Source organism: Lissotriton vulgaris, chromosome 10 (assembly GCF_964263255.1).
Source record: "Lissotriton vulgaris chromosome 10, aLisVul1.2, whole genome shotgun sequence".
NCBI classification, from domain to species: Eukaryota; Metazoa; Chordata; class Amphibia; order Caudata; family Salamandridae; genus Lissotriton; species Lissotriton vulgaris.
In genome coordinates this window covers 453,720,551-453,739,140 of record NC_141698.1, presented here as the reverse complement: position 1 = coordinate 453,739,140, position 18,590 = coordinate 453,720,551, and the positions used below count along the sequence as shown (strand labels likewise).

General features: G+C 45.0%; 1 protein-coding gene across 6 annotated transcripts in view; it reads left to right on the top strand.

Annotated features, from left to right (window-relative positions):
- Positions 1-18,590, top strand: part of LOC147685396 (uncharacterized) — a 379,028-nt gene that overhangs the window by 227,226 nt on the left and 133,212 nt on the right. For all 6 annotated transcript variants that reach the window (XM_086941313.1, XM_086941315.1, XM_086941312.1 and 3 more), the window contains one exon: positions 3,027-3,102. In XM_086941313.1, the coding sequence (XP_086797439.1) occupies positions 3,027-3,102 (76 nt within the window). The remainder of the gene's footprint in view (positions 1-3,026; positions 3,103-18,590) is intronic.

Genomic DNA, 18,590 nt, shown 5'->3' with positions numbered 1-18,590 from the left:
ATGCTGAGAATGATTGTGGTAACAAGGCACTTGTCTAATTCTGAGAGATGGAAACATGCATGATGTTGTTGGCATGGTGAAGGAAGTAGAGGGCCCTGACCTTCCAACATTCAAGAAGGCACTTACAATACCTAAGAGGAGATCCCCAAGTCTCTGTCAACCTGCCTCATTGGCTTCCTGGAATGTTGCGCTCCATCCTCCAAGTTTCAGCGCTGGACTCCCGTTGAGAGAATTAGGGGCTCATGGTAGAAAAGCGTGTCCTCATCCAGTGGTGGTCCGAGTCTCCTTAATATTGCAAGTCTGGTGCTTGGAGGACTAGTGTGTTTCGGTGCACATACCCCGGAAGCGCCAGTGAGTCGTTTACCTGACCGTCACCTCACTGGGGGCCTTGAGTAGAACCAGACTAGCTGTGATGACCATGGTAGGGCAGACTGCAGCTCCTAGACCAGGGTTGAACTGGAATTTATAATCAGCCCTACAAGAACATTCAAACCAGCCATACACTGCAAGAGGTCACGTGATCATGGCTGGCTGATCATTACCCATCCTTCCCCGGGCTGAAGCCCACTATAGAAATGCCAGAGTGGCAGACTGACCAGTCCTACCCCTTGCTGAGGCGGCGTGGCTCATTTACTGCCCAGGATAGCTGTATTGAGTTCCTTTGTGGACTGTGGTATTAGACTACAGCTGTAGAATCCGAGCTATTAAACTGTAGGAGTTGGCTCTTCTGACTGTTCACTGCTGCTCTAAACTTCGGGCCTCGGATGCTTGATTCCGTTCTGGGAAGGACATGGCTTTTGTAGTTCGGACTGGACTGTTCCCATGGGGCACAGGGTCAGAGCTGATTTGCATATCGCCATTGTCTAACCCAGGGTGGTGTGGAGTGCAAAAAAACGATGGATTTGGGCCCAGATCTTTGGACTGGGGTGAATGTGTGACATTGATCCACATTCTGTCCATCACCTGTTTTGTTTGCAATTACCGCCATAAGTGCGCTGGGGATGCTCAGACGTGGGTCCCAGGCACTCCACACCACTGGAGTCAAGCTAGCCAGGCTGATGAGAGGTGTTACCTCGAAACCGGTCCAGTCCTCGGATGCTTGATTCCGTTCTGGGAAGGACATGGCTTTTGTAGTTCGGACTGGACTGTTCCCATGGGGCACAGGGTCAAAGCTGATTTGCATATCGCCATTGTCTAACCTCGGGTGGTGTGGAGTGCAAAAAAACGATGGATTTGGGCCCAGATCTTTGGACTGGGGTGAATGTGTGACATTGATCCACATTCTGTCCATCACCTGTTTATGTTTGCTAAACTTCGGCATGGGCACGGCTGCTGACTCCAGATACACTGTGTTTTGCCTGATGCACTGTTGAGAGCGTTGCCTGAATAAGGGAGAAGTTGTTTGATTTCATAAACGATGCTTCGACATCGCAGCTTGGTAGTGGTATGGCAGACTTCTCGCGGTAATCTCTCATTGGAAAATGTAGTAAATGTGGCACAAATACCTTTAATTATCATTACCCTTTTTCCACACCAAATTCTATTCTCAAGGTGATGAATTTTGGTCACCGTAATTTGAACAAAAGACCTCCCTCATAAACACAGGCAAGTAATGAAATTCAAATACATATTTTAGTCAATAATGAGTGTCTGAATAGTTTTCAAGGGTTTTATTCTCTAATTAAAGTTTAAGATTATCTGTTTCTTCATTTATTGATCATATATCAATCAGGTTACGGAATTGAAAATAGAAAATATATTTAGTGCAGAGCATATTATAATGTACACACATCACGTTTCAAAAAGGAAGGAATCCCTAACCTAAGAAATGTGGCGCGAATGATGTCAGTCAGAACTCATGAAGAGTTACAAAATAAAAGCAATAGTGAGATTAGCATGAAGCTAAATCAATAATGAATAATTCCAGAATCTTCTATAAAGAGAAATAAAGCATAGAGCAAATAGGGCTTGTCAAAGCCAGCTAGTCAAAGCATAAAGCTTGGGGTTTTTAATAATAGTCAGAATAGAACACATAGCCTTCATCTAGTCTGCCCTCATCTTAATCTGTTCTGCTTCCATCAAAGTCTGCCTTCTCCTCCTCTGTATCTGCAAATCTCCTCTGTTCCACTACATCACTACCTTCAGTTCAGCATCTACCTCTGCCCTCTGCCCCCTCTCTCTCTCTCTCTCTCTCTCTCTCTCCAAGTCTAAGTCCCCTCCTCTGCAGATCTCTAAGTCTGAAACTCCTAAAGTAGGAACGTGTTTATAAATCTTTAACAATGCTGGCCAAAAATGCTTTTTGAATGTCTGAAACCTGAAAGGAACACCCACATTTGTTCAGTGTAAAGTAGCTTCTGCAGTATCCAGGGAGTATCTTAAGGGGCAGGCCATTCCATTGATTATAATTGTTTCTAGTGTAAAAGTATGATTTTGTATTTAGTCAACTTTGGTCTATATTATTAATTAATAACTTTAACTTATTGTATCTTTTAAAGTGTTATTTTGATATTATTAATTTAGTTTATCACTCATCTTGGATACTCTAACTAATTTAACTGATATCAATTCATATCCTTTTCTGTGATGTCACTACCCATTAAGTCATTAGGTATGCTAATTGGGACTAGTTAGCTTTGGGGAGTGTGGCCATCTTACTTGATTTACCTTTTGTGAGGCTTTGGTGTTTGTTAACCTCAGCCCATCTCCACGCCCCCATCTTTGGCTTGAAACTATACATTTAAAAATGACCTATATTTCCAGTGAGAATGTTCACACCACAGCCCTTGGTCTGATTCTGGGGCTAAACACCTGAATGCAGGCCTACTGTTCAGCTGTCCTTCCCTCCTGGGAGAACACTTCACTGCTGCTGCCTCTTGTTGTGTCTGTTGTATCTCTCCTTTCTGCTAATGCAGCTTGGTAAACACACTTTCAACATTGTGCAATAGCCAGATCGAGTGACATTGCTAATGCTTGTTTTATCTGCTTGCTGTTTGCACTTTCCCTGACAAGTATCTTTTCTTTTACAGAAAAACGCCTGAAGGATTCAGCTACAGCGAAGGTCTCTTGACCCTAAATTCGGACAGTATGACTGTTAGCGAACTGGTGGGTAGGATTGTTTTAATTCTCTTTCCAATGTTTCTGCTTGACCTGTGGGTGAATATGTTGCTGCTCAGAGAGCAGGATCGCACAAGGCCGTTACAGTTTATTCTGTGTTCCACTATCTTTTATTAGTAGTAAGTGGTATTAGCATTTAGCACGATGTATACACGATTCATTAAAAACAAAAAAGAAGAAAAAAAGGCATAATTGCAGAGGTTCAAAATTGCTGCTGAATGCAGTGATTTGCCAAATGCAAAGGCTGCCTAGTCCCCACTCACCTCTTGCCTATTTGTCTCACTCTTGCAGGTTCTTTTTCATCTCTGCTGTCTCCCTTCGTCAGTGTTTTCCAACTATCTTCATCTTCCGTCTTCTGACTCTTTTTCTTCCCTCCTCTGTCTATTGCTCTGGATCAAAGCCAGATGATTGAAGATGAAGCCCCAGTACCCTGAATGTCTGCTTGTGATAATCACTTACCCAAACTAAGCACGTTGTACGTATATAGATGTGTGCTCTCAATACTTATCCCACAAGTGAGAAGTCAAACGTGTACGTTCTTTCTGTCCACACCCTTCTGTGAAGACACGACTTCGAGTGCGTTGGCAACGTTGGTTTCACCTTACTTTGTGATACACTAGCATTTTATGTCTAAGTGACGCTGACGTTCTAATTATCGAATGGAATGTTCTTTGCTTTCTTTCCCATTTGTGAGTGTTTTCTTTTTCTGTGGTAATCATGGGACATTGTAATTGGTAGCATAGCCAAGAAGACACCAGTAGAGTACAGGCTGGTCAATGTATCTAGTCTTGCTACAGATAGTATGAGTTTTGAAGGACACCGAGAAAAACTGAACTGGGGAAGATCCTGAGAAGCTAATGAGCATGTGATAGTATCATTTCACTTTAACCTGATTGGATTGTTTATTGAGAACTATGTGTAGATTAGAATGCTTTTTCAGTTTTCATCGATGCAGCTTAGAGCACATTAGGGAATTTAGGGCACTCACCTTATGGGAGTTGACTTTTCTAAACTTTTTCCCTTGATGGAACTCTATGCTAGTTCGTCCTCTTTCTTTTATACCCTTGATTTTATTTGAATGTTATATTTATTGATGCATTTATATATTGATTATTGATCAATACTGAGTTGATGATTCTTTTGCCTTCTGTAATCGATTAACCTTTAATAAGCTTTCATGATTTGAAAAATGAATCATTCTCTATCTCCATTGTGGAGCGTGATATGCTTCACTGTAATTGAATGTATTCATTTGTTTAAAATTCTCAGCTTTAAATTTTGATTAATTAGATAGCACTTTATGGGTCCGAAATCTGCACAAGGAAAAGCACTAACATGTACACAGAAAAGGTCCTGGGCCAAGGCAGGGGTATCCTCTAAAGACTCCAGGCTTCCTCATGCACAAGGGGCTGCAGGGAAGTCTGCGACACACCAGCCAGACACACTGCTTACAGCCCTTTTGTTTTTTTCTTTCATAAAACTTTATTTCGGTCAAGCGACCATAAAAGCGTGCATAGAAAAACAGTACATTAAAAATCATGTCACTTTAAAATTATGCAATAATTACCACACTTGTTTACATGTATCTAGTTACAGCACCTCTATGGTTCTAACAGTAGAAGCAAACATACAATGGCACCCCACCAATATCCAATAATTCTTGAGCTGATGTAGGTTGAGTAATTACTGAGACAGAGACAATGGCTGATGGAACAAAGCCCAAGTTGAAGCCCATGAATATTTACAGTCATGGGCCAAATAGTATGAGATTGTCTAAAAATATAAGATAGCCATGCAGTGTCAGATCCTTAGTACACGTTATGACTAAATAAAACCAGATAGTGACTTATACTTCTAAAAACATGCACGTTTAATTGTTTTTTTGTGAATTGAAGTTAGTGAGGAAATAAAATTCTTTGAGGGATCTAACGGTTATGAGAAAATAATTAATTGTATTACTGTTTGGTCTTGTATACAAACTTCCAGCACCTTCGCCTGATGGAGGTCAAGAATTGCGATACAGCAAATACAATGGGTTTACAAGTGTTGTATTTTAAAACTCTGAATGCCTCTGAAAAGTGTGCAAACCCTACATTCCTACACAGAAGAACAATCCAAGACTTCCTTTCTGATTTATAGGCTGGGCAAAAAAAGATGACATGGAGCTCAGATTCATCCTCCCAGCTGCAGGCTGGGCACCCCCTCTGGACCGCGCCCGTCCATTTACAGGGAAAAGCTCAGAGCAGGAGGGTGCCCAGTCTAAACTGAACATAAAGTATCCTTGTCAGGTGTGGATGGATGTCATCTAAAAAAGCCTTAAATAAATATTCCTCCTTCAAGAATAGGATTTTAGCTGTCAGTTGTCCTGTGGACCGGTTTCCTTGCACCTGTGCTAGCTTGCTCATTCGGTAGGCATTCACTAGATCAGAATGGGAAATTAAAGGGCAAGCTTCCTCCGGGTTAGTCCACAGGCTCGGTTTACCCAGCTTGCTGCATTCTTTTTTTACGTGAATGAACCAGGGGATTTTTGCCACACCAGGAATACTCAGTATCTCCTTCAGTTCCGTTCTGTTGACAATCAGCTCGGGTGTCACCCATAGTCGGTGATAGAACGTGAGGGGTTCTAATTCTATTTTCTCCCCAATTGGTCTGATCCCCAGGTCTTGCCAAAGTGGGATGAGAGGAGTGCTGGAAGGGAGACCCAAGATTTGCCTCATAAAGCTATTTTCCACTTTACTTTTTACAAACAAATGATATCCAGCAGTTGAATTTGAAGTTTAGATTAGATGAAGCAATCAATGACACTAGAAACCAAAAATGGATTGGAAAAAGAAGACCTTAACTGATGGCACCTGGTTACGTGTAACCATAAAGTCATCCCCTGAAGAAACTCATTTTTGTTCGGTACACTTGATGTGTTGCTACCCCTGAAATGGAACCCATACACCCGATAGGATGAATAGTCACATTACCCTCCATCTTTTAGATTTGGAGCAGATGAAGACATCCTGATGTGACATGAAGACTTGAGGAACATTTATTCTGCCACCATATAATTCCCCAACACCACTTGCACCACATATGCTTTATAAGAATATGTAAGGATTTACTCCTGCATTGTCGTATCCACCCTTCACAGTTCATTGTACACTTTTGACTACGATGCGCACAACCCTCCTGTTCTGGTTCCTAACAGTAAGACTCTTGTGAATCTCTCATCACTGTTTCTCTCACGCGTAGCCCTCTGGGTCTCTCATTCCACTATCATGGCATTCTATCACCCATTGTTACCTCCTGACACATACCTATTTAATACCATATCCCTAATCACCATTGTAGTGTAGTTCCTATTTTCCCAATAGGCCCTGCGCATTGGAATAACATAAACAGTAGTATAGACGTAGAAGTGCGGATCTTCCAGGTATCCACTGACTATGCTAAACTTAATTGGGTTTGTTACCAACTAGCTCAGAGGTCACTGGAAACTTTCTTGACTGAATAGGAAGTGATCAGCTTCCCTGGTACAGACAAGAAGGGATTCAGTTTTCCAACAACCGCATAAACATGACAACTTTGCTCCTTAGAATAAGAGTCAATCTCTAGAGTCGTGTGAAGTAATAGACAGGTATTTTACTCAGTCAGTTTTGTGCAGATTACTTTCACCAATATGCAGAGAATAGAGAGATGGGCGTTTTCAATAAAAGGTATTATTTATTGAACAGTCTTTCTTCTCATACAAGAGAAATGAATTGCCACAATTGCAAGACTTGTTATTATAAAAAGTGTGTACAGTAAAATGAGGATTGCGAAATAATACTGTAAAAGCATTGATATGGTTTCTTAGCCATACAATGGTTTAAAATGAATAAAACATATATACCATCATATATACATTTAGCTAACGTACCTGACCTAAGCCTAATACTTGGGAGGGAGTAAGTAAGTAGCAGTTTTAGTTAAGTTGGTTTTGCCAAGGTTTGCTTCAAGAATTCTCTCTAAGGGTTTAGTCAACACCATACCTCTGAAATAGAATGTTGGAGGTCTTGTATCTCCTTCCAGGACTCGATATCCCAGTCACTCGCAAGAGTAGGTTGAAAACGCCGGAGCTGGATTTCTCGGCAGGAGAAAAGACAGCGTCTCACTCAGCGCGTCGAGGAAGAGGAGGGGCAGCGTCCGTGAGCAGCTTGCATCTGCTGGGCTCTGAAGGGGACAGCTGTTCTGCTCCTATGTTCACCACACCATCGCTATCATCGATGTTGTTGAGACAGCAGTAGCGGCAGTAGTAACATCAGCGTTTGCTTAAGGCAACGTTGGTAATATTTATACCTGAAAGGTGCCTGGTTTGACGTACGTTTTTAGACATAAGACGTCAATAAAGATGTCACTAGGAAGTGATCGTCTCTCAGTGCTCATTAGAGTTCTATTACTAATCAAAACATAGCAAGCAGGGTTTTCCCAGGTTGCTGAGTTTTATCTTGTTGAAGAACTCGGAGTGTAATCTAGGAATCTTAGATAGTGGCTTCTGCTGTGTCATTTGCTCTAATGAGCTGCAGAGGAAGCTGCAGAGGAAGAGATTCTGAAATTTGGCTCTGATCGTGTTAGGCCAGAGACGAGTTTCTGAAATATCACTCTTTATTTTTTTTTTATTTTTTTTTTGAAAACCTTTATTATGTAAAGAAAGGACAGGTACAGACCCACAACCACGGAGGCTGGTCAGTCGAACATAATAACATCAACATCAAGTTACACAGCTCATCAGCCGACAACCCGGGGATACGGCAGCGATACTTCATGATTACGTACAAGCCTGTGGTATAGCCAGGATCCGCGAAAGGTTTCACATTTTATATTTTATTTAAATAAAACCACAAACAAAAACACAGAAAAGAAAAACGAGGCATGGCTATGTATAAACTGGCAGTTCCCTATGGCAGTGGGTGACGGGTGAAAAACGCGTGTCAATGAGAATGAGGAGAAATATCGGGGAGGGCAGGGGGGGAAACCTGGCAGCAACCAATACAATGCAATCAACAAGAGCTGAGTACAGGGAACGCACGATCAAGGAAGTAGGAGTGGATCCGGAAGGTCGGTGAACGGAGGGGTACAAATCTTACCCCGGTATGCATTCCATTGTCCCCATATCCTACCCCATTTCTTGGGCCTGCCGCGGGAAACATACACAACTTTCTCTCTGAACATGGACCAGTCCATATTCTCCTTCCAGCGCAGGAACGTCGGTGGCCCTGGGGAACCCCATAACTGGGCTATGTCACGTTTAGCAACCGTATTACCCAATGTGACCCATTGAGTCTGAGCAACAGTGCAGTCATTCGGTTCCCAAACATTCAACAGACAGCGCCTGGCCTCAGGCAACAACACTATTCCCGTCACTTCACCCATAACCACATGCACTCGACGCCAAAATGCCGCCACCTCCGGGCACTCCCAGAGGATATGCAAAAAGGTAGCTAGCATACCACATCCGCGCCTACACAACCCATCCACAGAAAAACCCATATGCATCAATCATGGGCCCGTGACATACACCCGATGCAATATATTAAGTTGCACCAGTCTAAGACGCGCCGGAATCGCAACCTCCTTAGGAGAGGAAATCGCCGCCTGCCAATCTTCATCATCCAGTTCAAAACCGTCACTGGTCCAAATAGTCCGCAATTGCAAAAGGAGATCCGAGCGGTCGTTAATCAGTTTCCTGTAGATGAGAGATATAGTGCTATCGGGGACGTGCCCATCAAGCACTCTATCCTCAAGAGGGGAGGCCTCCGGAACAGAAGCGCCAGCCGGAAAAACCAAGTGAATCGCATGACGGACCTGGAGGAGGAAATACTCCCTGTCACTCAATTTATATTCTCGCTGTAATGCCTCGAAGGTCTTGACTGCACCCTTGGCACAGAGGTCACCCACCCTGCTGATACCAATGAGGTCCCAGCTGTCGAAACCCTTTGATTTCCACAGACCACCTAGCGCTTCCGAGGCATACAATGGAGTAGATTTCGTCACCCTATCCGTCCAGCCCGTGGCGGCGGTCGCGCTTCTCCAAACTCGCTCAGGCACTGCCGTCGGGCCTGTGAGATGCTTGCGGTTGGCTCTGGAATAGAGTGCCCGATTGTAATCTCCCCAAGGGAGTTGCTATCTATCCATCTTTGGGGACAGGGCCATACATGGCATGGTTCACAGCACTCAACTGGGAGGCCCAATAGTAGCGCTTGATGTCGGGCAGCGCGATACCTCCATCATACCAGGGCAAAGTCAATTTTGCCAGTGCGATGCGTGGTCGCCCACCCCATACCAACCACCTCTGCAAGCCCTCGATCTCTCGGAAGTAGCTAGCAGGTACCAAATCAAGTGTATTTTGAATGGCATATAAAAAGCGGGGGAGAGACATCATTTTGAACAGGGCCGCCCTTCCCAAAGGGGATAGTGGCAGGCCACACCACGCCACAACATCCGAACGAAGCCGGGAAAGCGGAGGCAGCAAATTCCGCTCATAGCGGGTCTTGGGGTCCAGTGAAATGTTGATCCCCAAGTATTTGAAACCGTCCCTAGAAACCGGTATCGGACAATGGCGAGGAAGAAGGAGCTCATCGTCCGTGAGTGGATAGATACAGGATTTAGCCCAATTAATAACCAAACCGGAATTCCTCCCAAAGGAACGCAGCACGTCGAACAGAACGCCCAACGACTTACGAGGAGAGGTAAGGTACAGCAATATATCATCCGCGTAGAGTGATATACGGTCCTCGAAATCAGCCGACCAGCGGATGCCCTTAAGCGATGGTTCCCACCGCAGCCATGCCGCCAGGGGCTCAAGGGCAAGCGCAAAGAGGAGCGGCGACAAGGGGCATCCCTGTCTCGTTTCCCGCACAAGGGTAAAGGGCTCGGAAGCCCTGCCGTTAACCACCACCTGCACCAGTGGCTGCTCATACAAGAGTCGAACCCATCCAATGAATTTGGGGCCGAATCCGAACTTGGCGAGAACAGCCCACAAATACGGCCATTCAACCGTGTCAAAGGCCATCGAGGCATCAAGGGAAACCAAAATGGCCGGTTCTTGAAGAGACCCCGCCCTCGCCAAGACGCCATGGAGGCGACGTAGGTTGAGCGCTGTGTTTCGGTGGGGGTATAAATCCAGATTGGTCCGGATGGATCAAGTCTGATATCACCGTGACCAACCGATTCGCCAGAAGCTTAGCAAGAATCTTGGGCTCGACGTTTAAAAGCGAGATCGGCCGATATGATGAGCACTGATCACGGGGCTTGCCGTCTTTATGAATGACAACAATGGATGCCAGTCTCTGATCACGAGGAAGAGAGCCGAAATCTCGCGATGACAAAAACATCTTACGGAGATACGGCGCCATTTTGTCTGGGCAGAGTTTATACAATTCCACCGGTATACCGTTGGGGCCCGAGGCCTTCTCGGACCGAAGTGAACGGATAGCGAGCGCTACTTCATCGGTGGAAAAATCCGCCTCCATAAGCTCCATGTCAGAGTCCGACAGGCCAGGCAGAGCGATATCTCGGAGCAAAAGATGCGAATCCTCTTCCGGCAAATCCGAGACCGGCGCATAAACCGCCTGGAAGTGACGGGCAAATGTTCGGACTATGTCAGTCGGGTCCATGACTCGAACGCCATCCACACTCTCAACAACAGGCACCACTCTGTTCAATCTATCCCTTTTATCCAGCCATGCAATCAACTTTCCCGCCTTATCACCCACATCATACAGGCGCCCTTGTTGCTCACGGTGCATCGCCCTAGCGGCCTCAGTGACCAGGGTCTTATAGTCAAATTGTTTCAGGGCCAGGGAATGCAACACCTCCGGAGTGTCCCCAGTCCCAACCTGTCCCTCCAAGTCAGTGATCTCATTTTCTAGGTCCACCACTGCGGCATTTCTACGCCTCCTTTCGCTGGCAATGAGGGACAGGGCCTGACCACGAATCACCGGCTTATAGGCCTCCCACAATGTGACCGGGGAGGAAACCGATCCATCATTCTCAGCGAAATAGAAATCCATACATTTCACTATCTGTGACCTGATTTTAGGATTACGGAGGTGCCAGGGGTTAATCGGGGCGACTCGGCCCTCGGCGCCCAGTTGCACATCAATCGTGAGCCAAAGCGGAGAGTGATCAGAGATCCCCCTGGCCAAATGCCTAACCTCCCGCACCGAGACCATCTGTGCTGCTGGTATAAGAATATAATCCAATCTTGAGAGGCTCTTGTGCGCATCCGAGTAGAAGATGTACTGGAGCTGACCTGGGTGTAGCTGCCTCCAGCAGTCAGCCAGTCCCAACATATCCAGCAGCTTCCCTAGCCAGAGCTGTGCCGCAGGCAAAGTCCTGGGGGGACTGCGATCTACATCACCACTGACCACAGAGTTAAAGTCGCCGCCCACCACCAACATGTCACCAGGGAGCCCCAGGATCACATCACCCAGATCAGCAAACGTGGTAGACTGCAGGCCAGGGGGAACATACACAGACAAAAAGGAAACAGTTTTCCCTTCCCACCGCCCCGTAATGGCCGCGTAGCAGCCCCTGTCGTCCAGCACTACATCATCTATCTCCAATGGGAGGGAAGTACGCACCATGACCCCCACCCCTCTCGAGCCGGAAGTGAACCCCGAGTGCGCTACCATACGGTATCCACGTCTGTTTAGTGCACGGCATGCATTGCCCACCAAGTGTGTCTCCTGAAGCAAAATCACATCTGGGGTATAACGTTTCAAATATTGCAAGACAATACCCCACTTTATTCTATCTCCAAGACCGTTAACGTTCCAACTCAGCATCCTAAGCTCTTCCCCCCCCCCATCCCGACAATGAACACCCAGCCCCCCACGCCCGGGAAGAAGCACACAGAATCGACAACAGGAAATGTAGCAGCCTCGATCAAAACAAAGAGAAAAGGACCCCCCACCACCCCCGGGAACCCCGAAAAACACATCCCCCCACCCTGCACCCCTGCATTAGACCAGAAAGCCACCCCAACTTGCAGTGTGCCTGTCGCCCCATGAAACTAACCTACGAAAAGAGAGAGAAAGCCCCCAGAGGAGGAAGAGGAAACCTGAATCCCCCCACCCCCGGGTACCCACAGTAATAGCAAGTCTATTGAAAAGCCACTGCTAGAGGTCCAAAGTAACCAGTTCACCGCTGCAGACTCACTCCTCCTGTTTGGCTGGGCCGCCCTCAGCACCTTCCGGGCTCTCGCCGCCCTTACGATGTGATGGCAAAGTGTCCAACCAGTCACTGGCCACTTCGGGGTGATCGAAGAAAAAGGCCCGCTCCTCATACTCGATTCTCAGCCGGGCAGGAAAAAGCATGGCATATTTTAGACCAATATCCCTGAGTCGTCTCTTCACCCCGGTAAAGCCCATGCGCTGTTTCTGAACCGCCTGGGTAAAGTCTGGGTAAAAACTGACCGAGGCATTGTCAAATTTGGTAGGACCCGTGGTCCTCGAAGCTTGCTGGATAGCATCTCGGTCACGGAAATTAAAGATCCTGGCAATGATGGGCCTCGGTGCGGCTCCCAGCTTCGGCTTCCCGCCGGGAACTCTATGGGCCCGTTCCACTGTGAAAAAGTTACTGAGGCCCTTAGGCGCAAGATGTTTAAGGACCAGATCTTCCACCAGAAGGTCCGTGGAGACGTCTGGTCGGGTCTCCGGAACCCCCACGATGCGAACGTTGTTGCGCCTGGCCCGGCCCTCGAAGTCCTCCAGCCGGCAGGCAAACTGGTCGTTGGAAGTACGGAGCGTGCGAACCTCAGCCTGAAGGTCCGAGACATCAGTAATCAAACTCGCAGTTTTAATATCCAGAGATTTGACCCGTTCATTGGTTTTACCCAGGTCAGCCCTGATAAGATTAACCTCAATCGCCACCGTATCGATCTTGGCAGCAAGAGTCTCGTACTGATGGCCCATGTCGGTCCGAACACTGGTAATGGCGCCCATGATGTCTCTCAGTGTCGGTTTCTCAGACGGCGGGGTGCCATCCACGGTCCCTTCAAGAGCCTTACTCGCTCCACCTGGGGACCCTTTCGGGCGAGTGTAGCGCTCAATAGTCTGGGTTTGGATGAGGCCCCCACGATGCATGCCCTTGGTGTTCCGTTTCTCGGCATCTGACTTGCCCGCCATGGTGGGCTTCGAACTCCCACGGAGTCGTTGCAATCTAGTCAAAATGGTCAGGCTCTCGATGAACCTCAAGGGCAGGAAGGCTAAGAACCAGAGCAGATTCAGGATCCGTAGCGAGGACAAAAAGACGAATGGGGCAGCCGTAGAGCGTTGCGACAATGGCCCAAAACGAAACCGAAAGTACCTCAGGGGCTGTGGGCGTGCCCAACAGGCCGTTGTTGTTGACTTGCCACCTGGGTAGCTCGGTGACTCAAGGCCGGGGACGGTCTACGATGTAGGCCACAAACTTCAGGATGCGGCAAGTCCGGATCACGGCGTCCGATTTCGGTTCCGAAAAAGTCCTCAGAATCAGCAGGGCATAGTCAACAAGTACCCATCGATCAAATCAGGATTTGTGGCAGGATAGATGCGGGAGGCAAAGAGGGTCTCAGGAGCCCTGTGCTCACGCGTCCATCTTGAATCCGCGCGAAGCTCCTCCCCCCTGAAATATCACTCTTGATCGTTTATGCCAATATTGGGGAATAAATGGATTATAGCCGTATAGGGGCATAAGGTCACAGTATTGATCGGGGTCCTAGATTAGAACGCGACACCCACTCCACGAATTTATGTCCATCAATTTACTAAAAACTATAGCAAAAGATGCATGTGTAACATTACCCACCCCAAAATACATATATGCATTTGAAAATGGCGTATTTGAAATACATGGAATATACTGTACGTCTTTAAGCATAGAAATCATTCAAAATTATAGCATATGTAATCAATGAACGATTTTGCAACAAAAAAAATTACACATGAAATATCTCTTAATACAGAAAAGAAGGGCGAGATAATTTCATCACATATAAATGCATTCGTTATAAAATGTGCTAGAGGCTGATGTAAAGTGATTATATCTCTAGATTTACCTAAAAATAGAAGCTACTGTTCTTTATGAATAGGTCTACTTTAAGCAAAGAATTTCGTGCCAGAAAAAAGGTAAATATTTTTTAAAAGTGTTCAATTAAAAAAAATTCTTGTTGAACGGGGGAATAGAGTTCCAACGCTTTTCAGCAGTTTTTGTTGATCAAAACTGAAGGCCGAATTCAGAGTTCATGGGAACGCTGTGTGTCGGATTGCTTTTCTAAATTATTGTTTCTGTTCGGGGTAGAACATCATATCAGACAGGCTCTCAAAAAATTGGTCTACAAAATCAGGTGACAGTTCGACCATGTTCGATAACGCTGTAACTTGGCAGGTGTGAGAATGATTGCTATCATCATAGTCTGGATCAGCAATGCTCACAGAAGGTCGTACCTGGGTGATGTTGCTTTTATTTTTCGCTCCACTGTCACCACCTAGTCGTAGCACAGGAGTCTCAACGAATGCTGTCATCAGGATTGGTAGCCGTGAGCTGTTATAGGACTTAGCAAAGTATCGATATCCATTGGTACTGCTGATGGAAGTGCAAGACAGATGTCCAACACGCACTCATCTCCGCATAGCATACATCGAAGCACAAGTAAGATGCAGGTCTGCCATATAGGTCTGAATGAAAGAAACCAGGTCATGTTCAGATCTCTCAGCCTGGCCAATCCAAGGACTCTAGTTATGCGGTCCCGGTAGCGTATTGCTAGGATCGTTTCTTCCATCCTTGTCGGAGTCATGTCTGAGTTTTGGCTTGCCATATCGGAGCAGGAGGGTCAAAAATAAAATGCCTGCTACAAGTCCCAAAAATAGGGGTATGCTGCCAAAGACTGAATGGACAAAATTAGGAATGATTCCCAGAATTGCTTTGAATGGTGTTAGCAGTCCCGTAAAAATCGTCTTAAATATGCCTGGGATGCCTGTGGCACTAGACATGTTAAGGAGTTGGCTAAGCATTTCTGTGAAATGCAAGGGGCAATTTGTTGATAAAAGGTCATGAATCTCTGATGTTGTCCTTGCAACTTGGAGTTCATACGTCTCTTTTGATGACGTGATGGGCACTGTTGTCTGCAAAAGCACAGACTTCATTCTGCTTAAAGTATCAACTCGTATAGAAGAGAAATTCAAACGAGGCCATATGGGAGTCTCAGTGTCTCCAGGGCCGTTTGGAAACAATGCTTGCATACAGCATTTGACCATGGAAGTTACGTGTACGAGATATGCTTTCCCTGGCAAAAGGCCACAACAGCTGCGATCCGTTCTTAGAATGTAACTCCCATTCGAGAGTTGCTTAAAGAAAGGCTCTATCTGCGTTGCAGGTGTGACATGTTGGTGGCATGAAAGGTTGTTAGAATTACCTTCACAGGCTCCGTGTAAATTAATACCCTGGCACAAAAGTATACCGCTTAGTGAATGTTTACAGTTTTCACCACTAAGAAATACATTTTTGTTGCTGTCACTATAGTATGTGTGTGTATATGGTAATATCCATGTTGACTTAATGTATCCTTTACCTAATCGTTCATACTGGCCAGTAGGTATGTATTCAAGGCAGTTTTTAAATCGGAAAGTTGTTATCGGAATTGTGATAATCCCGTGTATTATCCATTCATTGACAGGACTTTCTGACATTGTCAAAGGTAATCTCTCAAGTTTTTCGATGCTCAGGATTGTATAGTCTGCTCCTTTCTGTGCCAAGCTGATTTGTTTATCAGTAAGGTTAAAGATGGAAAACAATGACGTTGTGTTGATTAAACGCCAAGGCACATAGCCTGAACGAAGATTTTGCAGCGTCCAGCCTAACTGTACAATAGAACGCAATTGCGACTGGCCATGCTGTAACATTAACAAGTCTTTGTCTATTATATCTATGGCAGATGATACAATATTGTCCAACGAATATATTCTGGAGGACAGAGTCATTAACCCATTGTCCACTACAGAAAGTGATTTTTCCAAATTAATATGATCAATTTCTCGTATTTTTTCAGCTGTTTCAATTTGTGTGACTTTCCAAGCCTCGCCGTATGTCGCATATATACTGGTCGCTATGAAACGCTTTTGACGCTGTTTGCGTGGTCCCATAATAAAATCGCGCAAATCAGCACCATCTTTAAGTAAAGATAAGTGTTGCTTAATTTCAGCCAGTATGGATGATTCTAGCCACTCAAGGCACAGCTTCCCTACACTGTATGTTGTTACTATTCCTGGATGTTGTCTCTGGGAGTATCTAGGGTCTTGTCTGGTCATTGTTAACCCCTGTGTTTTGCTCAGAAATCTATCTTGACAGTTGTTTGTGTCAGTAGGCCAGATTAACCACTTTTTCCAATCAGGATGTGTTCTGTTTAAATGTAAAATTTTAGATACGTCTATTTCAATATCTGTCGTTGCATTTTCAGGTATTGGCTTTGGAATAGACAGTTTGTTAAGGTCTTTGATCTTAGCTAAGCCAAGACAGGTTGTTTGTTGGATTGTGTCATTTAAAAACATTATTTGTTCTGGGATCATGCAGGCTCGAAATAGTGCTTCTATGCCTTGTACCTGCCAATCTTTTGTACCCCAGATTGTTTTTGTTTCAATGTTATTTTTCCAATAATCAAAACCAAATGTCATCATTTTTTCATAAAATGCTTCTGAATATATCAATTTAGTATTTGTCAGCATTGTTTTCAATCCTGTTTTATCTAACAGTTTATAATAAAACGTTTCTGCATCACTGGTGTTAAACCCTGAGAAGTACTGGAATTTCTCATAGAATGTTTTAGAACTGCTTTTAGGTGGTGTAGCACAATGTTCCCATTGGTTATACTTAAAAACATTTCTAGGCTGTGCAGATTTATGCAAGTAATGATCACCATAGTGTGTGTAGCAGAACATCTGTTCATAACTAGACGAACCTTGCAAATAATCATGTTCTGTGAATCTTGCTGACATTACTAAATCAGACATCATATTATTAATGCTTTCAAAGTCCCAATCATCAGAGAATGCACTAGGTTTTACAAAGTCACTTAATGAAACCTTGAATTGATGAGGATACTTCAGGATTTCGACCGGACCATATATTACATAGTCAGTTTTGTCCCATACTACCCCGCCGGGTATTGGAATGGCTGTGACATTTACTGTTGACAGTTCTCTTTTCTTCACGTGGGATGATCTGTGTGGTTTGAGGACTAAGTTGATGTTCTGACTTGCTGTGTCCATTGTACTGTATTTTCCCTCAATGAATTTTCCCAAACAAAGTACCATGATGAGCCAAAGCAGGAGGAAAAATACACCTAGTCCAAACCAGAACTCTAACCATGGAGAAATAAGGTACATTTCCTTGAGTTGATGAAAGAGTTCTGTTGCTTTTTCTTTAAAAGTCTTTTTTGTTTCTGGCATCACTTCGGGGTTGCTTTGATCCTCAGAAAAGTTATCGAAGTTGATGAAGTAGCCAGAGGCAGTTCTGTCAATTGTTGGGATTGTTCTTTCAATTTGTCTTTCGGTAGCACATTCTGATGCCAAATCATTGTAGACTGGTGTTTCTTGACGAACTGTTTCAATCTGTGTCTCAAGAGGCACGAGTTCCATGGCATTATTGTATAGTCCCTCTCTGTGCACTGCAGGCTTATCGAATGTGATTAGTCTTTCAGTTTGAACCTCTTGGATTGTTGCAAGTTTGGGTATTCTGTTGTTTCTCGGGCGTCCACTGGGCCTACTGTTGATTATAGGCCACATGCTTGTGGTTTTACCAGGTCGATTGATACAACTCTGTTCTCTTTTTTACCAGCAAGGGGCGGTAGTACTACTGATCTTGTTCCGTTGATTGCTAAGACAGGTACTGCTTTTCTGTAAGAAGGCCCAAATTCCTTCTTCACCGCTATTTTTACTCTGACTAGATCCCTAATCTTTGGAATCCAGACAGGCCTTGCTGGGGCTGGTGGTGCCTCGTCAGTGGTAGCTGGCTGTTGCTTTAACTTTATGTTGCTTAAGGATTTTCTTGTTTCGTTCAAGTCCTGTAAAACAGCCAAACAATCTTTGATGTCAAGGTCTGTTTTCTTATCTTTTACCACTGATACCTGACTATCTAAGTCCTGAATTTGCATTCTAGTTCCGAACAATAGTTCGTATGGGCTGAAACCTTTTAGAGAATTTCTTGGCAAGTTGTTTAGGCTTAACTGGACACTTATTAAATGTTTGACCCACCCAGCACCTGAACCTAATACCTTCGCTGTTATAGATTGCTTTATGTCCCGGTTTTTTCTTTCTACCACACTGTTCCCTTCGGGGTGTGGCGGACAAGAATACCGCAAGCCAACGCCCATGCTGGCCATGGCCTCCTTATAAGCTTGAGAGCTGAAAGCAGGACCCTGGTCAGAATGGAACATGGCAATTGCGTATGTGCTGATAAAGACTCGCAGATCT